This window comes from Cetorhinus maximus, chromosome 2 (genome assembly GCF_964194155.1).
Source record: "Cetorhinus maximus chromosome 2, sCetMax3.hap1.1, whole genome shotgun sequence".
NCBI classification, from domain to species: Eukaryota; Metazoa; Chordata; class Chondrichthyes; order Lamniformes; family Cetorhinidae; genus Cetorhinus; species Cetorhinus maximus.
In genome coordinates this window covers 283,257-308,663 of record NC_135880.1, presented here as the reverse complement: position 1 = coordinate 308,663, position 25,407 = coordinate 283,257, and the positions used below count along the sequence as shown (strand labels likewise).

The window sequence follows — 25,407 nt, the reverse complement described above, 5'->3', positions numbered from 1 at the left end:
GCTAAATTAAAGAAAGACTAGACTTTAGTTAGAATTTAACACAAACTCCTGCAGTCACAAAACTCCAACTGAAGTTCTCTACTGCAGCTAAACACAGCACTCTAGTGCAGACCAACTAAATTGGCAGGGGGATGGGATCCTGAAAAGTAGTTCAGAAGGAGAGAAGCGGAGATGGGTTAGAAGTTAAAATGCTAGTAAATCAGTCTGGTCTGGAAGGCAGAGGAAACATAGGCTAGATAAGAAAGAAGTGAGTGTAGCAAGGCTAAATGGAATATATTTTAATGCAAGGAGCCTGAGGAATAAGATGGGTGAGCTGAGGGCACAGATAGGCACGGGCAATGACATCATAGCTATGACCGAGACTTGGCTAAAAGGGCAGGATTGGCAGCTCAACATTCTGGTTATCGGATATTCAGACGATATAGAGGGGGAAATAGAAGAGGGAGGTCGCAATATAGATCAAGGAACCAATTATAGCAGTGAGAAGGGGTGATATTTTGGAAGCATCATAAAATGAGGCAATATGGGTAGAAGTAAAAAACACACAAGGGGCTAACACGCTGTTGGGTGTGTACTATAGGCCCCCAAACAGTCAGGGAGAGATAAGAGTTTCAAATATGCAATCAAATTTCAGGGAAGTGTAAGAATAATAAGGCAGCAATAGTAGAGGATTTTAACTACCCAAATATTAACTGGGATAGTTTTGGTGTGCAAGGTTGGGAGGGAGCAAAATTCTTAAGTTGCGTCCAGGAGAACTTTTTTAGCCAGTGCGTAGGAAGCCCAACAACGGAGGGGGCAGTTCTGGACCTGATATTCGGAAATGAGCCCAGGCAGGTGGACGGTATCAGTAGGGGAGCAATTTGGCGTTAATGACCATAACTCAGTTAGATTTAGGATAGTTACGGAAAAGGATAAGGTTGCGCCAGGAATAAAAGTTCTAAACTGGGGAAAGGCTAATTTTATTATTATTATTAGAGGAAATTAACATAAAGAGAGAGGTACTCGCGGGTTTAGCAGCCTTAAAAGTGGATAAATCCGTAGGCCCAGATAACGTGTATAACGGCTGTTGAGGGAGGCAAGGGAAAAGATATCAGGAGCCTTGGCAGTAATTTTCAAATCCCCTCTGGTCACAGATGAGGTGCCAGAGGATTGGAGGACTGGTAATGTTATTCCATTATTAAAAAAGGAGGAAGGGATAGACCAGGAAATTACAGGCCAGTCAGTCTAACCTCAGTGGTGTGGAAGTTACTAGAAAGAATTCTGAAGGACAGAATATATCCATACCTGGAAAGTCACGGATTAGTCAGGGTAGCCAGCATGGATTTGTTAAGGGAAGGTCATGTTTCACGAATTTAATCGAATTGTTTGAGGAGGTAACCAGGAATGTTGATGGGGGTAATACATTTGATGTGGTCTACATGGACTTTAGCAAGGCTTTTGATAAGGTCTCTCATGGCAGACTGGTCAAGAAATAAGAGCCCATGGGATCCATGGAAAAGTGGCACGTTGGATCCAAAATTGGCTGAGAGGCAGGAAGCAGAGGGTGATGGTAAAGGGATGTTTCTGTGAATGGAATCTGTTTCCAGTGGAGTTCCGCAGGGCTCGGTGCTGGTGCCCTTGCTGTTTGTGCTGCACATAAATGACTTGGGCTTAAATGTAGGGGGCATGATCAAGAAGTTCGCGAATGACACGAAAATTGGTAGGATAGTAAATAGTGAGGAGGATAGCCGTAAACTGCAGGAGGATATCAATGGACTGGTCAGGTGGGCAGAGCAGTGGCAAATGGAACCCAAACCAGAAAAGAGTGACGTTATGCACTCGAGGAGGGCTAACATGGCAAGGGATTACACTATGAATGGTAGGACCCTCGAAAGTACTGAAGGTCAGAGGGACCTTGGTGTGCATATCCACAGATCCCTGAAGGTAGCAGAGCAGGTAGATAAGGTGTTTAAAAAGGTATATGGGATACTTGCCTTAATTAGCCAAAGCATAGAATACAAGAGCAGGGAGGTTCTGCTAGAACTGTATAAGTTACTTGTTAGGCCACAATTGGAGTACTGTGTGCAGTTCTGGTCACCACATTATAGGAAGGATGTGATTGTACTGGAGAGGGTGCAGAGGAGATTTACCAGGATGCTGCCTGGGCTGGAGGGTCTGAGCTATGAGGAAAGATTGGATTGGCTGGGGTTGTTTTCCTTGGAGCAACGAAGGTTAAGAGGGGACCTGATAGATATGTATAAGATTATGAGGGGCACAGATAGGATGGATAGGAAGGCATTTTTTCCATCAGTAGAGGGGTCAATAACCAGGGGGCATAGATTTAAGGTAAGAGGGTCAAGGCTAAGAGGGGAATTGAAGAGAAATCTTTTCACCCAGAGGGTGGGGGGAGTCTGGAACTCACTGCCTGAAAGGGTGGTTGAGTCAGAAACTCTCATAACATTTAAGAAGTATTTAGATATTCACTTGCATTGCCATAGCCTCCAGGGCTATGGGCCAAGCGCTGGAAAATGGGATTAGTGTAGTCAGATCTTTGTTGACTGTCGCGGACACAATGGGCTGAATGGCCCCTTTCTGTACTGTAAACGTCTATGAGTCGAGGCCATGTCGTATACCTCACCCAATGCCAAAGAGAAGCAAGGAAGCTTGAGAGAAAGAGAACAGAACCTGAGTTTGAGAACACCCCTCAAACCTCTGGACAACTCTTGTCCTCTCAGCACAAAGACTCCTGGCACTAGGATTGGCCTATTCCATCACCTGAAGACACACAAATCATGAAGCCTGGCAGGCATCATCCTCCTTTCGAGTGACGGACGATGACAATGACAACACTGGCATCTACCCAACAATGTAGAAAATTTCCCAGATATGTCCTAACCACAAAAAGCAGGACAAATCTAATCAGGGAATTACCACCGCATTAGTCTATTCTCAATTATTAGCAAAGTTGTGGAAGGTATTGTCAACAGTGCTTTCAAGAGACACTTACTCAGCAATAACCTGTTCAGTTTGGGTTCTGCCAGAACCGCTCCAGAATTCATTGGAGCCTTGGTCCAAAACTGACCCAAGACTTGAACTTCAATGGTGAGGAAAGACTGCCCTTGACATCATACACATATGGTATCAAGGAGCCCAAAGAAAAATTGAAATTAATGGGAATCAGCGCTAAACTTTTCACAGGCTCCAGTCAGATACAGAGTCATTACAACACAGAAGGAGGTCAATCAGTCCGTGCCAGTTCTCTGTACAGCAATACAATCAGTCCCATTCCAACGGCTCTATCCCAGTAGTCCTAGAAGTTTATTTCCCTCAAGTGTCCAACAAAATTCCTTTTGAAATCATTCTGCTTCCACACCTTTGTAGGCAGAGGGTTCCAAGGTCATAGCCACTCATTGCATAAAAGAGTTCTTCTTCACATCACCTGATTTGCCCCAAACATTAAATCTGTATCCCCTCGTCATTGTACAATCAGGTAATGGGAACAGGTTTTCCTTATCAACCTTATTTGAACCTGTTATAACCTTGTGTGCACCTTGATCAAATCTCCCCTCAATTTCCTTTGCTCCAAAGAGAACAAACCCAACTTCTCCAACCTAACCCTGTAGCTAAAATTCCTCACTCCTGGTACCATTCTGGTAAATCTCCTCAGTACCGTCTCAAGGATCCTCATATTGTTCCTTGTGGCCAGAACTGGACGCAATACTCTAGCTGTAACCTAACCAGAGGTTTATAAAAGTTCAGCATATCTTCCCTTCTTTTATACCTCTATTTATGAAGCCAAAGATCTTTTATGCTTTGGTAAATACTCTCTCAATATGTCCTGCTACTGTCAGCCACATGAATCCCACCCCACCACCATGTCCCTCATCCATATTTCGCCACCCTATCTAATCTGCCAAAATGCATCACTTCGTTTTTCTCTGTATTAAATTACATCTGCATTTACCAGCCAAGAGTGTCTCTGATACCCATAGCACCATCCACACCTAATATCCAGTGTCCGATACCCACAGCACCATCCACACCCGACACGCAGATAATAAAAGGTCAAAGCTAAAGGCTCTGTATCTAAACTCACCCAGCATTCGAAACAAAACAGATGAACTTAGAGTGCAAATAGAAATAAATAAGTACGATCTGATTGCCATTACAGGAACATGGCTACAGGATGACACAGGTTGGGACCTGAATATCGATGGGTACGTGACATTTAAGAAGGTCAGGAAGTTAGGAAAAGGTGGAGGGGTGGCTCTGTTAATTAATGATGGTATTAGCACATTAGAGAGGGATGACCCAAGTTCAGGAAGCCAGGATGTAGAAGCGGTTTGGGTTGAGATAAGAAACGATAAAGGCAAGAAGTCACTTGTGGGAGAGGTGTACAGGCCCCCCAATTGTAACTACACAGTAGGACAGAGTATAAAAGAAGAGATAATGGGAGAAAGATACAGCAATAATCATGGGAGATTTTAATCTACATATAGACCTGAAAAATCGGATGGGCAAAGGTAGCGTAGACGAGGATTTCATAGAATGTTTTCGGCATAGTTTCTTAGAACAGAACATTCTGGTGCCAACCAGAAGGCAGGATATACTAGACCTGGTATTGAGCAACAAGATAGGATTAATTGATAACCTCCTAGTGAAGGCGCCTTTAGGTAGCAGCAATCATAATATGATTGAATTTTACATTCAATTTGAGGGAGAAACAAGTGCGTCCGAGACCAGTATTTTAAACTTAAATAAGGGCAATTTTGAGGGCATGAAAGCAAAGGTGGCTAAAGTGAACTGGCAAATGAGGTTAAGGGATATGTCAATAGAAGTTCAGTGGCAGACATTTAAAGGGATATTGCAGAATACACAGAATATATACATTCCAACCAGAAAGAAAAATTCCAAGGGGAAGGTCCACCATCCATGGTTAACTAATAAAGTTAAAGACGGTATCAAACTTAAAGAAAATGCAAATAATGACGCAAAGATGGGTGGCAGGTCAGAAGATTGGAAAAAATATAAAGAATAGCAAAGGATGACAAAAAGATTAATAAGGAGAGAAAAATTAGAGTAAGAGAGAAAGCTAGCTATTAATATAAAGATAGATAGTAAGAGTTTCTATTGATATTTAAATAAAAAAGGAGTTAACAAAGTGAATGTTGGTCCTCTTGAAAACTTGTCTGGGGAATTGATAGTGGAAAGTAGGGGGATGGCGGATAAATTAAACAGGCATTTTGCTTCTGTCTTCACTATAAAGGACACAAGGAACATTTCGGGAATAGCTGTAAATCAGGAAATGGAAGGGAGGGAGGAACTTGGGAAAATTACAATCACCAGGGAAGTGGTATTGAACAAATTGTTGGGGCTATAGGCTGACAAATCCCCAAGTCTGGATGGACTTCACCCTGAGGTCTTGAAAGAAGTGGCTAGTGAGATAGTTGATGTGTTGCTTTTAATTTTCCAAAATTCCCTAGATTTGGGGAAGGTTCCATTAGATTGGAAAATAACAAATGTAACTCCTTTATTCAAAAAGGGAGGGAGACAGAAGGCAGGAAACTATAGGCTAGTTAGCCTAACATCTGTCATAGGGAAAATGGAGGAAGGTTTTAAAGATGTTTTCGCAGGGCACTTAGAAAAATTCAAGCACCATCCACTCCTGATACCCAGTGTCTGATAGCTATAACCTCATCATTACCCGATGTAGTTTGAACAATTACAGAGTCAACATGGTTATGAAAAAGGGAAATCATGTTTAACCAATGTACTTGAGTTCTTTGAAGGAGCCACATGTGCTGTGGATAAGGGAACCATTGGATGTACTGCACTTAGATTCCCAGAAGGCATTTGAAAAAGTGCCATGTTAAAGGTTATTGTGTAAAGTAAAAGTTCATGGTGTAGAGGGTAACATATTGGCATGGAAAGAATAGCCATGAAGGCTGGCTAACAGAAAGCAGAGAGTAGGCATAAATGGGTCTTTATCTGGTGGAAAGGATGTGATGAGTGATGTGTGACAGGGATCAGTGTTGGAGCCTCAACTTTATACAATTTATATAACTAACTGGGATGAAGGGGCCGAAGGAGTGGTTGCCAAATTTGCTGATGACACAAAGATAGGTAGGAAAGTAAATTGTGAAGAGGACATCAGGACGCTACAAAGTGACATAGATAGTGAGTGGCCAAAGGTCTGGCAAATGAATTATAACGTGAGCAAATGTGAAATTGTTCATTTTGGCAGAAAGAATTAAAAAGAAGCTTATTGTCAAAATGCTGAGAGATTGCAGTGCTCCAAGATTGAGGGATCTGGGTGTCCTACTGCATGAATCACAGGATGCTAGTATACATTTATAGCAAGTTACTAGGAAAGTTAATAGAATATCATTTATTGCGAGGGGAATTGATTACAAAAGTAGAGAGGTTATGCTTAGTTGTGCAGGGAACTGGTGAGATCACATCTGGAGTATTGTGTACAGTACTGGTCTCCTAATTTAAGGAAAGATGTAAATGCGTTGGAAGCAATTCAGAGAACGTTTACGAGACTAATACCAGGAATGGACAGGTTGTCTTCTGAGGAAAGGTTGGACAGACTATGCTTGTATCCGTTGGAGTTTAGAAGAGTGAGAGCGGCTTAATTGAAACCTTTAAAATCCTGAGGTCTTGACAGGGTGGATGTGGAGAGGATGTTTCCTCTTGTGGAAGAATCTAGAATTAGGGGTCACTGTTTAAAAATAAGGGGTCGCCCATTTAAAACACAGATGAGGAGAAATTATTTCTCTCAGAGGTTTGAGTGTCTTTGGAACTCTCTTCCTGAAAAGGTGGTGGAAGCAGAGTCTTGAATATTTTTAAGGCAGAGCTTTTAAGGTAAATTCTCAAGGTAGATTCTTGATCGAGGAGGTGATGAAAGGTAATCGGGGGTTGGCAAGAATGCAGGGTTGAGGTTACAATCAGATCAGCCATGGTCTTATTGAATGGTGAAGCAAGCTCTAAGGGCCGAGTGGTCTACTCCTGTTCCTAACTTGTATGTTCATATGTAGTGTATGATACTCTCAGCACCATCCACAACTGATACCCAGTGTCTGTTGCCCACAGCACACCCGATAACCAGTGCGTGAAACCCACAGCACCATCCACTCCCGATACCCAGTGTCTGACAGCTATAGCCTCATCATTACCCGATGTAGTTTGAAGAATCGCTCGATATCCTCGCCCTCACCGCCTGCATTGCTCACGAGGAGATGACGGAGTTGGTCCACGGGACGCAGCTTTTGGAAAAAATGGCTGCCCTGCAAAACAGAGAGATAGTGAGGGCAGAAGAGCAAAAGGGAGGGGGTCATGGAGTAGAAACAGAGTGTCAAAGAGGGAGAAGCCAAAAGGTCGGGGAGCGAGGGGTAAGACAGAGAGGGTAGATGTGTACGAGTCAAAAAGTGCAGGGACAGGGGTAGACAGAGATGATGGTAATGTGGAGGGGGTGGGAGGTGAGTTGTGCTGGGAGGAGACAAAGAGAATGGGAGGAGACAGAGAGAATGGGAGAGGGGTGAGGCAAGGAATAGTTGGGGCAGAGGGAGACAGAGATAGTGGGAACACAAGGGGTTGGGGAGTACAGGCAGCAGGGGCCAGACATGGGGCAAGAGACAGGAAAGGGACAGGGGATTGGCGAGGGATGTTAAAGTGTTGACAGCCAGCTGGTGAAGGAGACGGCCAGAAGTCAATCTTTACACAGTTTTAGATTTATTCAAAGTGAGACAATACAAATGTATAGCTTTTAACTCTATTACAGGACTGGGTAATCATGGCCTCCCTGGTTTTCAATTCTGTCCCCCTGGATACGATGAGAAGGAAAAGAGAGGCTTTTAGCAGGTACAAGGGAAGCAAATCAGCAGAGGCATTAGTGGAGTACAGAAAGTGCAGGGTAGAGCTTAAGAAAGCAATTAGGAGAGCAAAGAGGGGATATGAGAAAGCTCTGGCTGGTAAAAGTAGGGAAAATCCCAAGATATTCTATAAGTATATCAATGGGAAGAGGATAACCAGGGAAAGAGTAGGGCCCATTAGGGACCAAGGGGGCAATCTATGGGTGGAGCCAGAGGACATCGCTAGAGTGTTGAATGAATACTTCACATCCATCTTCACCCAAGAGAACGAGGAAGGAGGTATGGAACTCGGGGAGAGACACTGCGAGGTTCTTGAGTAAATTGATATAGGGAGTGACAAGGTATTGGAGGTGTTGGCAGGCTTAAAAGTGGACAAATCTCCAGGCCTGGGTGATTTGTGTCTCAGACTGCTGAGGGAGGCAAGAGAGGAGACCGCAGGGGCCAAATTTTTAATTCCTCTCTGGCCACAGGGAGGTGCCAGAGGACTGGAGAACAGCTAATGTGGCTCCGCTATTTAGTGCAGTTGATGTAGTTTATATGGATTTCAGCAAAGCCTTTGACAAGGTCCCACATGGGAGACTTATAAAGAAGGCAAATGCACATGGGATACAGGGTAATTTGATGAGGTGCATTCAAAATTGGCTTAGTTGTAGGAGACAGAGGGTGATGATAGAAGGATGCTTTAGTGACTGGAAGCCAGTGTCCAGTGGCATACCACAGGGATGTGTGCTGGGTCCCCTATTATTCGTCATTTATATAAACGACATAGATGACTATGTGGGGGATAGGATTAGTAAGTTTGCGGATGACACAAAGATTGGCCAGGTGGTTAACAGTGAGGTTGAGGGTCTTCGGCTACAGGAAGATATAGACAGGATGGTCAAATGGGCAGATAAGTGGCAGATGGAAGTTAAGCCTGAAAAGTGTGAGGTGATACACTTTGGAAGGAGTAATTTGACAAGGAAGTATTCAATGAACGGCATGACATTAGGAAGTTCTGAGGAACAAAGGGACCTTGGCGTGTGTCCCCAAAGATCTCTGAAAGTGAAGGGGCATGTTAGCGGAGTGGTGAAAAAGGCATATGGGACACTTGCCTTTATCAATCGAGGCATAGATTACAAAAGTAGGGAGTTGTATAGAACCTTGGTGAGGCCACAGCTGGAGTACTGTGTGCAGTTCTGGTCACCACATTACAGGAAGGGTGTGATTGCACTGGAGGGGGTGCAGAGGAGATTCACCAGGATGTTGCCTGGGGTGAAACAATTAAGTTATGAAGAGAGGTTGGATAGACTTGGGTTGTTTTCGTTGGAGCGGAGAAGACTGAGGGGCAACCTGATCGAGGTGTATAAGATTATGAGGGGCATGGACAGGGTGGATAGGGAGCAGCTGTTTCCCTTAGTTGAAGGGTCAGTCACGAGGGGGCATAAGTTCAAGGTGAGAGGCAGGAAGTTTAGCGGGGATGTGAGAAAAACCTTTTTACCCAGAGGGTTGTGACGGTCTGGAATGCACTGCCTGGGAGGGTGGTGGAGGCGAGTTGCCTCACGTCCTTTAAAAAGTACCTGGATGGCACGTCATAACATTCAAGGCTATGGGTCAAGTGCTGGTAAATGGGATTAGGTAGGTGGGTCAGGTGTTTCTCACGTGTCAGTGCAGACTCGATGGGCCGAAGGGCCTCTTCTCCACTGTGATTCTGTGTGACAGGGACATAGGATGTTTCCCCTGGCTGGTGGGTGTGGAATTAAGGGACATAGTCTCAGAATAAGGGGCAGGCCATTTAGGACTGAAATGGGGGAGAATTTCTTCACCCAAGGGTGCTGAATCTTTGGAATTCTCTATCCCAGAGGGCTCAATCATTGAGTATGTTCAAGACAGAGATTGATAGATTTTTAGATATTGAAAGCATGAACGGATATTGTGATAGTGTCAGACAATGGTGTTGAGGTAGATCAGCCACGATCTAACCGAACGGCAGATCAGGCTTGAGGTGTCAAGTGGCTTACTTCTGCGTCTGTTTCTTAGGATCTTACTCTTATGATCTTTGTGAATCTTTTGCATTGTGCTTCCACCTGGGATGCAGCAGTAATGCAGCTGCATTTTAACACAATTGCTCAGACATTCCATTAAATATAACCACTGTGATCAATGAGAGCTCCCGCCCAATCATTTCGGAACTTGAGTGTGCAGAGCTACAGGCCAAGACCTGGGAAGTTAGAGAGACACAGAGTCTGAGGCAGGGTCCGAGGCAGATTACTGAAGCAGTGCCCACCACACCCCACTTGGAAAGTGCCTACTTTGGATTTTCTTGCCTTTTAATGGGAATTCATACAAATACTCTGACTAACTGATTGTAAATGAGTGTTTTCACTACTTGTGATTCAATATTACACTCAAGTATATTTTTAAACCTGCTTGTGACATGCACCAGTTAGCAGCAGCTGAAGGGGTGGCATGGTGAGAAACTGTGGCCTGGGCCTTGACTGACCAAATATTTTATTGACCCCAAATGTTTAAAAGAAACCAAATAGTTATACGGTACCTGTGCTGTGAGCAGGATGAATCTTTTGGGTGGCGTCAAATGCTGGACAATCACAACTGGCGGGTCGGTGAGCGGGACACGCTCTTTGTTGAGCGGAGTAATGATCTTTTGAAGTGGGGAATGGTCGATGGAGGATAGGGCCCACGAATGGCCATCAATGCTTGCCATCATCTGGAAGATCAATTGCATCAACTGAGCAGGAGCACCAGTGCAAAGCTCAAACTTTGACTCCATCCTTAACCCTGACCCCGGGGGCCCCGACCCGACCCTGACCCCGGGGGCCCCGCCCCCGACCCTGACCCCGGGGGCCCCGCCCCCGACCCTCACCCCGGGGCCCCCGGCCCCGACCCCGACCCTCACCCCGGGGGCCCCGGCCCCGACCCTCACCCCGGGGGCCCCGGCCCCGACCCTCACCCCGGGGGCCCCGGCCCCGACCCTCACCCCGGGGGCCCCGGCCCCGACCCTCAGCCCGGGGGCCCCGGCCCCGGCCCTCAGCCCGGGGGCCCCGGCCCCGGCCCTCAGCCCGGGGGCCCCGGCCCCGGCCCTCAGCCCGGGGGCCCCGGCCCCGACCCTCACCCCGGGGGCCCCGACGCCGACCCTCACCCCGGGGGCCCCGGCCCCGACCCCGACCCTCACCCCGGGGGCCCCGACCCCGACCCTCACCCCGGGGGCCCCGGCCCCGACCCTCACCCCGGGGGCCCCGGCCCCGACCCTCACCCCGGGGGCCCCGGCCCCGACCCTCACCCCGGGGGCCCCGGCCCCGGCCCCGACCCTCACCCCGGGGGCCCCGGCCCTGACCCCGGGGGCCCCGGCCCCGACCCTCACCCCGGGGGCCCCGACCCCCACCCCGGGGGCCCCGACCCGACCCTGACCCCGGGGGCCCCGACCCGACCCTGACCCCAGGGGCCCCGACCCAACCCTGACCCCAGGGGCCCCGACCCAACCCTGACCCCAGGGGCCCCGACCCAACCCTGACCCCAGGGTCCAATCCTCAAAACACCCCAAGACCCAAACCAAACCTGGCCCCAAGCCTCAAACCAACTCTCACCCCAGCTGCCAAATCAAACCGATGCGAATCCTGACCTCTAACCTGGGCATGACAAATAATGTGAGGCCAGCTGACACTTCCCCAGGAAGGGTATCCTGCTGGACTCGCACCTGTTGCCAAGTAATAACCCTTAATTAACAGAGCCAGTCTCACCTGAACTTCCATGAGGGGTCGCTGGAATGGGAAGGAATCGTGATTAATACACCAGAGGACATCATTATCATCATTCTCGGAGGCAGCCAACAGCAGAATACCTGTAACATCAGATACTGGATCATATCAGCTTCACTGCTACACAGTAGCCATGTAACATTCCTGCCTTCAGGTACCAACTGAATGCACTAATGTAGGTCACTCGTATTGCACTGCAGTGGCCAGGAATGATCACTGCACCAGCTCAGCACCAGACACGTTTACCTTCGTTTATGACACGAAAGTTGGTGTGGTGGTAAATAGTGAGGAAGATAGCCTTAGATTACAGGAGGATATAGACGGGCTGGCCAGATGGGCTGATCAGTGACAAATGGAATTAAATCCAGATAAGTGTGAGATGATGTACTTGGGCAGGACAAACAAGGCACAGGAGTACATGATGAATAGTAGGACCCTGGGAAGTACCGAGAGTCAGGGGGACCTTGGTGTGCATATCCACCTGGCCCCTAAGGTAGCGGGACAGGTAGATAAGGTGGTTAAGAAGGCATATGGGATACTTGCCTTTACTAGCCGAGGCATAGAATATAAGAGCAGGGAGGTTATGCTGGAACTGTATAAAACGCTGGTTAGGCCACAGCTAGAGTATTGTGTGCAGTTCTGGAATCCGAATTATAGGAAGGATGTGATTGCACTAGGGAGTGTGCAGAGGAGATTTACCAAGGTCTTGCCTGGGCTGGAGGGTTTTAGTTATGAGGAGAGATTGGATAGACTGGGGTTATTTTCCCTGGAGCAGAGGAGATTGAGGGGGGACGTGATCGAGGTGTATAAAATTATGAGGGGCAGAGATAGGGTAGACAGGAAGGAACATTTCTCCTTGGTGGAGGGACCAATCACCAGGGGGCATAGATTTAAGGTGAGGGGCAAGAGGTTTAAAGGGGATGTGAGAAAGAATCTTTTCACCCAGAGGGTGGTGGGAATCTGGAACTCACTGCCTGAAAGGGTGGTAGAGGCAGAAACCCTCAAAACATTTAAGAAGTATTTGGATGTGCACTTGCGATGCCGTGGCATACAAGGCTATGGGCCTAATGCTGGAAAATGGGATTAGAATAGTTAGGCACTTGTTTGACCGGCGCAGACTCGATGGTCCAAAGGGCCTTTTTCTGTGCTGTACACCTCTATGACTATGCCAATTGGGGTGCATCCCAGTGCAGCACCCAAAAGTCATCTCTCTGGGATATTCCAGTGTGCGTGTGCGTATACCCCCTTTCTGGAATACTCTGGAGTGAGTGGGTGGAGTTTACTTGGATGTCAAAAAAGCATTCGATAAAGTGACACATAAAAGATGTTATGCAAGATATGGGCTCATGGAGTTGGGAGCAATACATTACCATGTTTAGAAGATTTGTTAATGGACAGGAAGCAGCAAGATGGGATAAATAGGACACTTTGAAGTTATCAGGCTGTGACTATGGAGGACAGCGGCCTCAGCTACTTGCAATCTATATTAATGTCTTAGACAAGGAGACAGACAAATGTACCCAAAGGAGCAGCGCACAAAGGGCAGCAAAGAGATGACAGGTTAATTGAGTGGGCAACAAGGCGACAGATGGAGTTTAATTTCTGGGAGTGTGAGCTTATTCGCTTTGGAGGTAAGAATAGAAAAGCAGAATTTTTTTTATAAGGCATGAAACTTTTAAATGTTGATGTTCAGAGAGGCGTACTTGTACAAGGAACAAAGCAAATTAGCATGCAGCAAGAGCAAGCAATTATTAAGACAAACGGCATGTTGGTCTTTATTGCAAAGAAATACAAGAATCATGAAGATAAAAGCAAAAAACTGCGGATGCTGGAAATCCAAAACAAAAATAAAAGTACCTGGAAAAACTCAGCAGGTCTGCTGTCAGGCCTGCTGAGTTTTTCCAGGTATTTTTATTTTCGTACAAGAATCATGAAGTCTTGCTGCAATTGTACAGGGCTTGTACAACCTGGAATACTGTGTGCAGTTTTGGTCTCCATATTTAAGGAAAGATAAAGTTGCACTGGAGGCAATACAATGAAGGTTCACTAGATTGGTCTCTTAGATGAGGGGATTGTCCTATGAGGACAGGCTGAATAATTTTTTTCATTCTTTCACAGGAGATGGGTGTCACTGGTTAGGCCAGCATTTACTGCCCATCCCTAATTGCCCTTGAAATTGGGCCTATGTTCTCTGAAGTTTAGAGAATGAGAAGCGACCTCATTGAAACACACACGGTTATGAAAGGGCTTGACTGAGAGGTTGTTTCCCCTACAAAAACAGAATTACCTGGAAAAACTTAGCAGGTCTGGCAGCATCGGCGGAGAAGAAATCAGTTAACGTTTCCCCTAGTTGGGGGATCGAGAACACAGGGGCACAGTTTTAGGCTAAGGGGTCAATCATTTAGGGCTGAGATGAAGAGAAGAATGTGTATCTTTGGAATTCTCTACCTAGAGGCTTGTGGATGCTCCATTGTTGAGCATACTCAAGGCAGAGATAGGTTTCTGAACACTCAGGAAATCAAGGGACATGGGCAGCGAGTGGGAAATTAGAGTTGATGCAGATCAGTCACGATCATATTAAATGGTGGAGCAGACTCTAGACTCTACTGGTTCCACTCCTATTTGTTCTGTTCTTAATCAGAGATCCATGCCGCTGCACCAGCTCAGCACCCATTAACTGTCATGACACAGATGATCCAAATGTATGAACAAACGAATAAGGAGTAGGCCATTCAGCCGCTCGAGCCTGCTTCGCCATTTAATAAGATCATGGCTGATCTTAGAGTAACCTGAAATCTGCATCCCACCTACCCCCCCGATAACTTATCACCCTCTTGCTTACCAAGAATCTATCCACCTCTGTCTTAAAAATATTCAAAGACTGTTTCCACCACTTTTTCAGACAGACAGTTCCAAAGACTCATGACCCTCTGAGTGAAAAAAATTTGCCGCATCTCTGTTTTGAATGGGTGACCCCTTATTTTTAAACCATGACCCCTAGTTGTAGATTCTTCCACAAGAGGAAACATCCTCTCCACATCCACCCTGTCAAGACACTTCAGGATCTTGTTTGTTTCAACCATTTAAACAAGGAGACACAAGATAAATATGGAAACATAGAAAATAGGAGTAGGCCATTCGGCCCTTCGAGCCTGCTCCACCATTCATCATGATCATGGCTGATCATCCAACTTAATAGCCTGGTCCTGCTTTCTCCGTGTATCCTTTGATCCCTTTCACCCCAACAGCTAGATCTAACACCTTCCTGAAAACATGCCACAGAAAGTGGTTGAGGCGAAAACATTGTAACGAATTCCACAGGCTCACTACTTTCTGCGTGAAGAAATTTCTCCTCATCTCAGTCCTAAATGATCTAACCTGTATCCTCAGACTGTGACCCCTGGTTCTGGACTCCCCCACTATTGGGAACATCCTTCCTGCATCTATCCTGTCTAGTCCTGTTAGAATTTTATAGGTTTCTATGAGATCCCCCCTCATTCTTCTGAACTCCAGCGAATATAATCCTAACCAACTCAATATCTCATCATATGTCAGTCCTGCCATCCCAGGAAGCAGTCTGGTAAACCTTCGCTGCACTCCCTCGACAGCAAGTACACCCTTCCTGAGATAATGAGACCAAAGCTGCACACAATATTCCAAGTGTGGTCTCACCAATGCCCTGTATAATTGCAGCAAGACATCCCTGCTTCTGTACTCGAATCCTCTGGCTATGAAGGCCAACATACCATTTGCCTTCTTCACCACCTGCTGCACCTGCATGCTTACCTTAAGTGACTGGTGTACGAGGGCACCCAGGACTCATTGCACATTCCACTCTCTCAATTTATAGCCATTCAGATAATAATCTGCCTTCCTGTTTTTGCTACCAAAGTGGATAACCTCACATTTATCCACATTATATTGCATCTGCCATGCATTTGCCCACTCACTCAGCTTGTCCAAATCACACTGAAGCATCTCTGCATCCTCCTCACAGATCACCCTCCCACCCAGCTTTGTGTCATCCGCAAATTTGGAGATATTACATTTAACTCCCTCATCTAAATCATTAATATATATTGTGACTATCTGGGGTCCCAGCACCGATCCCTGCGGTATCCCACTAGTCACTGCCTGCCATTCGGAAAAAGACCCATTTATTTCTACTCTTTGTTTCCTGTCTGCCAACCAGTTTTCTATCCATCTCAATACACTACCCACAATCCCAAGTGCTTTAATTTTACACGCTAATCTCTTCTGTGGGACTTTGTCGAAAGCCTTCTGAAAGTCCAAATAAACCACATCCATTGGCTCCCCCTCATCAACTCTATTAGTTATATTCTCGAAAAATTCCAGTAGATTTGTCAAGCATGATTTCTCTTTTGTAAGTCCATGCTGACTCTCTCCGATTCTGCCACTGTTTTCCAAGTGCTCAGCTATTAAAATCTTTTATAATGGACTCTAGAATTTTCCCCACTACCGACGTCAGGCTGACTGGTCTATAAATTCCTGTTTTCTCTCTACCTCCCTTTTTAAATAGTGGGGTTACATTAGCTACCCTCCAATCTGTAGGAACTGTTCCAGAGTCTACAGAATCTCAGAAGATGACCACCAATGCATCCACTATTTCTAGGGCCACTTCCTTCAGTACTCTGGGATGTAGATTATCTGGCCCTGGGGATTTTTCAGCCCTTCAATCCCATCAATTTCTCCAACACCATTTCTCTACTAATACCGATTTCTTTCAGTTCCTCCCTCTCACTAAACCCTGTGTTCCCCAACATTTCTGGTATGTTATTCGTGTCCTCCTTTGTGAAGACAGAACCAAAGTATGTATTTAGTTGGTCAGTCATTTCTTTGTTCCCCATTATAAATTCCCCTGTTTCTGACTGTAAGGAATCTAACATTTGTCTTCACCAATCTTTTTCTCTTCACATACCTATAGAAACTTTTACAGTCAGTTTTTATATTCCCTGCAAGCAATCAAGTAGCCTCTTACTCTTCTAAACTCCAGTGGATACAAGCCTAGCCTGTCCAACCTTTCCTCATAAGACAACCCACCCATTCCAGATATTAGTCTGGTAAACCTTCTCTGAGCTGCTCCCAATGCAGTTACATCCTCCCCTTAAATAAGGTGGCCAATACTGTACACGGTACTCCAAATGTGGTCTCGATACTGCCCTGTACAACTGAAGCATAACCTCCCTATTTTTGTATTCAATTCCCCTTGCAATAAATGATAACATTCTATTAGCTTTCCTAATTACTTGCTGTACTTGCATACTAGCCTTTTGTGATTCATGCACTCGGACTCCAGATCCCTCTGCGCTTCAGACCTCTGTAATCTCTCATAATTTGGGGAGAAGAGTGCGAAAGGAGGGCCCTCGGATAGGCAGTCAGCAGCACCGAGAGGAGAGTGCGAGAGGACAACCCTGGGACAGGCAGTCATCAGCATCTAGAGGATCGAGCATCTAGTCTATAATCAAGTAGGAGTAAGGGTAAAATAAAAGCAAAGGTCCATATTCTATTCAGTTAAGACATGTCTGGGGAGCTCAGACCCTTGATTTGCACATCCTGCGCTATGTGGGAAATCCAGACGCTCCTGGCGGTCTGGATGACCATGTGTGCAGGAGGTGCCTCCAACTGGAGCAACTCGAGCTCCAGGTTTTGGAGCTTGAGCGGCAGCTGGGAGCACCACGGTGCGTTCACGAGGCTGAGGGGTTCGTGGACAGCAAGTTTCAGGATGTGATCACCCCGCAGCTTAAGGAAGTGCAAGCAGAGAGGGAATGGGTGACCACCAGGCAGATGAAGGGGACCAGGCAGGTAGTGAAAAAATCCCGAATGCATCTCGTTCGCAAACCATTTTTCGGCCTTGGAAAACAGAGCGAGTGATGGTTCCTCTGCGAAGGCCAGCCAGAGCCAAGGCCATGGCACTGTGGGTGGTCCAGCTGCTCAGTGGGGGAGGAATAGTGGTAGGGGACTCATTAGTGAGGGGAGTAGGCAGGCGCTTCTGCAGCCGTAGATGTGACACCAGGATGGTAGGTTGCCTCCCGGGTGCCAGGGTCAAGGATGTCATGCAATGGCTGCAGGGAATTCTGAAGGGGGAGGGTGAACAGCCAGAGGTCGTGGTCCATGTTGGGACCGATGACATAGGAAGAAAGAGAAATGAGGTCTTACAAGTAGACTTTAGGGAGCTGGGCAGGAAATTGGTAAGCGGGACGTCAAAGGTAGTCACCTCCGGATTATTCCCGGTGCTACGCAGTAGTAAGTGTAGAAACAGAAGGATAGAGCAGATGAATGAGTGGCTAGAGAGCTGGTGCAGGAGGGAGGGCTTTAGATACTTGGGGCATTTGGACCATTTCTGGGGGAGGTGGGACCTGTACAAATTAGATGGGTTACATCTGAACAGGAACGGGACCAACATCCTCGTGGGGAGGTTTGCTAATGCTGTTGGGGCCGATTTAAGCTAAATTGATGGGTGGGAGGGATCCTGAAAAGTAGTTCAGATGGGAGAGAAGCTGTGATGGAATTAGAAGCTAAAAGGCTAGTGAGCGAGTCTGGAAAGCAGAGGAAACATAGGCTAAATAAGAAAGTAGTGAGTTTAGCAAGGCTAAATGGAATATATTTTAAAGCAAGGAGCCTGAGGAATAAGACAGACGAGCTGAGGGCACAGATAGGCACGTGAGACTATGATAACATAGCTATCACCGAAACTTAGCTGAAACAAGGGCAGGATTGGCAGCTCAACATTCGTGGTTATAGGGTATTCAGACGAGATAGAAGGCAATGGGGGGGGGGGGGGGGGGGGGGGGTCGCAATATTGATCAAGGAATCAATTATAGCAGTGAGGAGGGATGATATCTTGGAAGGATCATCAAATGAAGCCATGTGGGTAGAAGTAAAAAACACAAAAGGGGCAAACACGCTGTTGGGTGTGTACAATAGGCCCCCAAACAGTCAGGGAGAGATAGAGGATCAAATATGGAATCAAATTTCAGAGAAGTGTAAGAATAATAGGGCAGTAATAGTAGGGGATTTTAACTACCCAAATGTTAACTGTGATAGAAACAAAAATTGCTGGAAAAACTCAGCAGGTCTGACAGCATCTGTGGAAAGGAAGACAGAGTTAACGTTTCGAGTCCGTATGACTCCTCTTCAGAAGAGTCTTTAGTTCTGATGAAGAGTCATACGGACTCGAAACGTTAACTCTGTCTTCCTTTCCACAGATGCTGTGTTTTTCCAGCAATTTTTGTTTTTGTTTCAGATTTCCAGCATCTGCAGTATTTTGCTTTTATATTAACTGTGATAGCTTGAGAGTGCAAGGTAGGGAGGGAGCAAAATTCTTAAGTTGCATCAAGGAGAACATTTTTAGCCAATATGCAGAAAGCCCAACAAGGGAGGGGGCAGTTCTAGACCTAATATTCAGAAATGAGCCCAGGCAGGTGGAAGGTGTATCAGTAGGGGAGCATTTTGGAGTGACCATTACTCAGTTTTGTTTAGGATAGTTATGGAAGAGGATAAGGTTGGGCCGGGAATAAAAGTTCTAAACTGGGGAAAGGCTAATTTTACTAAGATGAGATATGATTTGACCCGTGTGGACTGGGAGCAGCTACTTGTAGATAAAACTCTGTCAGAGCAGTGGGAGGCATTCAAGGAGGAAATAATACGAGTACAGGGCAAATATGTTCCCGTAAAGACAAAGGGGGGAGGCCAAGTCCGGAGAACCCTGGATGTCAAGGGACATATAGGTTCGGATTAAGAAAACAAGAGAAGCTTATGGCAGGTACGGAGGGCTCAATACAATAGAGTCCCTAGAGGAGTATAAAAAGTGCAGGGTGGGGGGGACTTAAAAAGGAAATTAGGAAAGCTAAGAAAGCGCATGAGAAAGCATTGGTGGGTAGAATGAAGGAAAACCCAAAAGGCTTTTTTAAATATATAAAGAGCAAGAGAATAATTAGGGAAAGTGTAGGGCCAATTTGGGACCATAGAGGTAATGTGTGTGTGGGCCTGAAAGACGTGGGTACAGTCCTCAATGAATACTTTGCATCGTTGTTCACAATGAAAAGGACAACGCAGGTATAGACATCAGGACTGTGAAATATTAGAGGAAATTAACAGAGAGAGAGGAGGTACCAACGGGTTTCACGGCCTTAAAAGTGGATAAATCCACAGGCCCGGATGAGATGTATCCCAGGCTGTTGAGGGAGGTAAGGGAAGCGAGATCAGGGGCCCTGGCAGTAATTTTCAAATCCTCTCTGGCCACAGGTGAGGTGCCAGAGGACTGCTAACGTTATCCCATTATGAAAAAGGGAGGAAGGGATAGACCAGGAAATTAGTCTAGCCAGTCAGTCTAACCTCTGTGGTGGGGAAGTTGGAGAGGGTGCAGAGGAGATTTACCAGGATGCTGCCTGGGCTGGAGGGTCTGAGCTGAGAGGAAAGATTGGATAGGCTAGGGTTGTTCACTTACGTTGGCATAGCCTCCAGGACTATGGGACAAGCGCCGGAAAAAAAGATTGGTGTAGTCAGATCTTTGTTGACCGGGGCAGACATGATGGCTGAATGGCCTCCTTCTGTGCTGTAAATGTTGATGAGTCTAATATGCTTCTCTTTTATTCTCCCTAACAAAATGGATAATTTCACATTTTCCCACATTACACTCCCTCTGCCAGATCTTTGCCCACTCACTTAACCTATCTATATCTGTTTGTAGCCTTCCTTATGTCCTCTTCAGAACTTATTTTCCTATCTTTGTGTCATCATCAAATTTGGAAACTATCCCTTCATCCAAGTCATTTATATAAATTGTGAACAGTTGAGATCTCAGCACTGATCCCTGTGACATAACACTCGTTACATCTTGCCAACCTGAAACAGGCCCATTTATGCCTACTTTCTGCTTCCTATTAGCCAGCCAATCTTCTATCCACGCCAATATGATAACCCCCAACACCATGAGCTTTTATTTTCTGCAATAACCTTTAATGTGGCACTTTATCAAACATAAGAAAACGCTATAGGTTTTCTGGATTAATATAGACAACCAATGCACAGCCTCAGACATCAGGTGTCAATACAGAATCCCAACTTACTAACTTCATGTAGGCCAGCTCAGGCCGTCCTTTCAGGCTATGAACGATTCTTTGGAGAAGAGCCAGTCAGAGTTTGGTTTTGGAAAACCTTCTACAGAGCAGATAAGTAAGATACAAAAACACTTTTACAGATTTACATATGACAGACGTACCTTTGGTATAAAGAGCTTTGTGAACTTTGGAGGGTCTCTGTGGAGTAGCTGAGGCAGAGAACCCTGGTGGCAGACGGACGTGTACGAGCGCCAGCACAGTGGGCCGTATAGCCGGATGCTTGAAGGGCATAGTGCTGAAATACAGTCGGACACCTGGACCCAAAGAAAAGACAGCAATCAGTGCGGCCAGACTATAGATCAGTACAGAGGCAGCAGTCAGTGCGGCCAGACTATAAATCAGTGTAGACAGCAGTCAGTGCGGCCAGACTATAGACCAGTGTAGACAGCAGTCAGTGCGGCCAGACTATAGGCCAGTGTAGAATTGGTACATCTGAACTATGGACTGGTGTAGCAGTCAACAGGTTTGTCAAACACTATTTCCCTTTCATAAATCCATTATTGAATCTGCCCAGCCTCACTATTATTTTCTCAGTGCCCAGTTATCACATCCCTTGTAATAGGTTCTAGCTTTTTCCGACTACTTATGTCAGGCTAACAGCTCTGTAGTTCCCAGTTTTCTCTCTCCCTCCTTTCTTAAATAGCGGGGTCACATTTGCTACCTTCCAATCTGCAGGCACTCTTCCAGAATCTATAGAATTTTAAATGATGATCGCAAATGCATCCACTCTCTCTACAGCCACCTCTTTCAACACTCTGAGATGTAGAACACAGGTCCAGGGGATTTATCAACTGTCAGCCAATTTTTCCAGGACTACTTTTTTTTTACAAGTATTAATTTCTTTGAAATCCTCAATCCCTTGGCTCTGCAATATTTCAAGCAGGTTTCTTGTGTCTGCCTTCACAGAGGAAAATACAAAGTATTTGTTTAGTTTCTCTGTCATTTCCTTATTCTCCATCTGCCTGTAATGGATCCACATTTGTCTTTACTAACCTTTTCCATTTTACCTACCTCTAGAAGCTTTTACAATCTGTTTTTATGATCCTTGCTAGCTTAAATTCATATTCTATTTTCTCTTTCCTTAACAATTTCTTGGTCCTCCTTTGCTGAATTTTAAAATGCTCCCAACCCTCAGGCTTACTACTTTTTTTGGCAACTTTATATGCCCCTTACTTTAATCGGATAGAATCTTTAATTTCTCTTGTTAGCCAAGGTTGGCTCACTTTTCCTATTGGCTTTCTGTATCTGAAAGGAATGTCAATTTGTTGCAAACAATGTATTAATTCTTTAAATGCTCACCATTGCCCGTCTACTGTCATATATTTTAACAAAAACAAAAATAGCTGGAAAAACTCAGCAGGTCTGACAGCATCTGCGGAGAGGAATACAGTTAACGTTTCGTGTCCGTATGACTCTTCATCAGTTCTTCGCAGATGCTGTCAGACCTGCTGAGTTTGTCCAGCTATTTTTGTTCTGGATTTCCAGCATCCGCATTTTGTCATATCTTTTAATGTAGTCCTTCAGCCTATCTCAGCCAACTTTCCCCTCATACCTTCACACTTTCCTTTGTTTAGATTAAAGACACTAGTTTTATATTGAACTACATCATTTTTGAACTTCATGTAAAATTCTATCATGCTGCTCTTGAAAACCATCTCGTATACATTCCAGGAATTCATCCTCCTCAGCATTAGTGCTAATTAGGTTTACTCTACATGCAGACTGAAGTCCCCAATGATTACTGTATTATCCTTGTTACGTGCACTTCTAATTTCCTGATTTACACAGTGCCGACATTACTACCACTATTTGCTGGCCTACAAACAACTCCTACCAAAGGAGGAATTTCTTCACTCAGAGAGTGGTGAATCTTTGAAATTGTCTACCCCAGAGGGCTGTGGAAACTCAATTATTGAGCATGTTCAAGGTCAAAATAGACAGATTTTTGGAAACTAATGACATCAATGGATATGGGGACAGTAAGGAAAAATGGGGTAGAGGTAGATGATCAGCCATGATTTGTTTGTATGGTGGAGCAAGCTTGATGGACCAAAAAGCCTACTCCTGCACCTATTTCCTATGTTCCTCGTGAGTTGACTTAATCGATTGGCATATGTAATAATAATGACGCAGTACAGGAGGAGAGCATTTGGTCCATCGTGCTTATCCTGGCTCTTTGAAAGAGCTATCCAATTTGCCCCACACCCCTGCTCTTGGTTCAAAGCCATGCAACTGTTTTCTCTTCAACCATTTATCCAATTTTCTTCTGAAAGTTGCTACTGAATGTGTCTCTACCACACTCTCAGGCAGTGCAGTCCAGATCATAATCACTTGCTGCATATCACTTTCTCATGTCACTTTGGTTCTTTTGCTAATCATTTGAAATCGGTGGCCTCTGGTTCTCAACCTTTCCACCAATGGGAACATGTTTTTTCCCTTGGATAAAAGCAAAAAACTGCGGATGCTGGAAATCCAAAACAAAAACAAAAATACCTGGAAAAACTCAGCAGGTCTGGCAGCATCTGTGAAATATAAGCTTAAACCAGCATATATTTCACCTCTCTTCTACTTTTACTTAGTTCTGTTGAAGGGTCATTCGGACTCGAAACGTTAACTGTGTTCCTCTCCGCCGATGCTGCCAGGCCTGCTGAGTTTTTCCAGGTATTTTTGTTTTTGTTATGTTTTTACCCTTTCTGCTCTTTCCAGATTCCTCATAATTTTGAACACCTCTATCAAATCTCCTCTTTGAGATAGAAGGTTTCTCAGGAGAACAGCCCCACCTTCTCCAGTCTATTCACATAACTTAAGTCTCTCATTCCTGAAATCATTCTCAAATATTTTCTGCACCTTCTCCATTGCCTTCACATCCTTCCAAAGGGTGATGCTCAGAATTGGGGACAATATTCTAGTTGAGCCAAACCAGTGTTTATAAAGGTTCACCATAATTCCCTTGCTTTTGTACTCTATGCCTCTACTTATAAAGTCCAGGGTTCCTTATTAAGAACATAAGAAACAGGAACAGGAGTAGACTATTCGGCCCCTTGAGCCTGCTCCACCATTCAATAAGATCATGGTTGATCTTCTTGTATTTCGATTTTCACATTCGCATCAAATCCCGATAACCTTCAATTCCCTTGCCTAACAAGAATCTGCCCACCTCTGCCTTAAAAATATTAAATGACCCCGCCTCCACCACCTTCTGAGGCAGAGAGTTCCAAAGTTGCACAACCCTCAAGAGAAAAAAATTCTCCTCACCTCTGTCCTAAAAGGGCGACCCCTAGTTTTAAAACAGTGTCCCTTAGTTCTGGACTCACGCACAAGAGGAAACATCCTTTCGACACCCACCTTGTCAAGGCCATTCAGGATCTTGTATACTTCAATCGAACACAACACTTATCAATCTGCCCTGCCAACTTCAATGATTTATACACATATACCCCAAGTCCCTCTGCTCCTGCACTCCTTTTGGAATTATATCCCTTATTTCATATTGTCTCTCCGTGTTCTTCCAACCAAAATGTATCACTTCACACTTTTCTATATTAAATTTCATCCGCCACATGTTCATTCCAACAGCCTGTCTATGTCCTCTTGAAGTCTATCACAACCATCCTCAGTTCACAATATTTTCAAGTTTTGTCCCTTCTTTTGATTCTTTCACGGATTGTGGGCGTCACTGGCTGGGCCAGCATTTGTTGCCCATCCCTCATTGCCCTTGAGGTGGTGGTGGTGAGCTGTCTTCTGTTAGGGAGGGAATTCCAGGACTTTGACCAGAAATCTGCAAATTTTGAAGTTGTGCTCTATACATATCCAAGTCTAGGTCATGAACATAAATCAAGAAAAGCAGTGGTCCCAGTACCAACTCCTGGGAACTCCACTATATTCTGTCCTCTCGTCAGAAAAACAAGCATTCACCATGGCTTTGTTTCCTGTCACTCAGTCAACTTTGTATCCATGCTGCCAGAGTACCTTTATTCCACAGGCTTCAACTTTGCTCACAAGTCTGCTGTGGTGGCAGTTTTTTCCTTATTTTTTCATGGGATGTGGGTGTCACTGGCAAGGCCAGCATTTGTTGCCCATTCTTAATTGCCCTTGAACTGACCTTGCTCGGTCATTTCAGAGGACAGTTAAGAATCAACCATATTACTTATCAATCACCTTTTGGAAATGCATGTATCTATCAACTGTACTGCCCTCATCAACCCTCCGTTATCTCATCTAAAACCTCAAATCAAGTTTGTTAAATGCGATTTTCCCTTAACAAATCCGTGCTGGCTTTTTAAAATTAATTGACATTGGTGCAAGTGACTGTTAAATTTGTCCCAGATTATCATTTCTAAAAGCCTCCTTACCACCGAGGTTAAATTGACTGCCCTGTGGTTGCTGGGCTTATCCTTACAACCTTGTTTGAACGAGGGTGTAAACATTTGCAACTCTCCAGTCCTGTGGCACCACCCGAGTCCAAGGAGGATTTGAAGACAATGTCCAGTCCATCTGCAATTTCTACTCTCACTTCCCTCAGTATCCTTGGATGCATCTCATCGGCCTTGGTGGCTTAACAATTTTAAGTACAGCCAGCCTATTGAATACCTACAAGCATATGAATTTGGAGCAGGAGTAGGCCACTTGGCCCCTTGTGTCCAACATTCAATAAGATCA

General features: G+C 45.3%; 1 protein-coding gene across 1 annotated transcript in view; it reads right to left on the bottom strand.

Moving 5' to 3' along the window:
• Positions 1-25,407, bottom strand: part of nup155 (nucleoporin 155) — a 276,126-nt gene that overhangs the window by 172,157 nt on the left and 78,562 nt on the right. Inside the window, exons 12-15 of the mRNA XM_078557216.1 lie at positions 20,850-21,002; positions 11,591-11,691; positions 10,390-10,560; positions 7,158-7,268 (exon numbers count right to left, since the gene is read on the bottom strand). Of these exons, the coding sequence (XP_078413342.1) occupies positions 7,158-7,268; positions 10,390-10,560; positions 11,591-11,691; positions 20,850-21,002 (536 nt within the window). The remainder of the gene's footprint in view (positions 1-7,157; positions 7,269-10,389; positions 10,561-11,590; positions 11,692-20,849; positions 21,003-25,407) is intronic.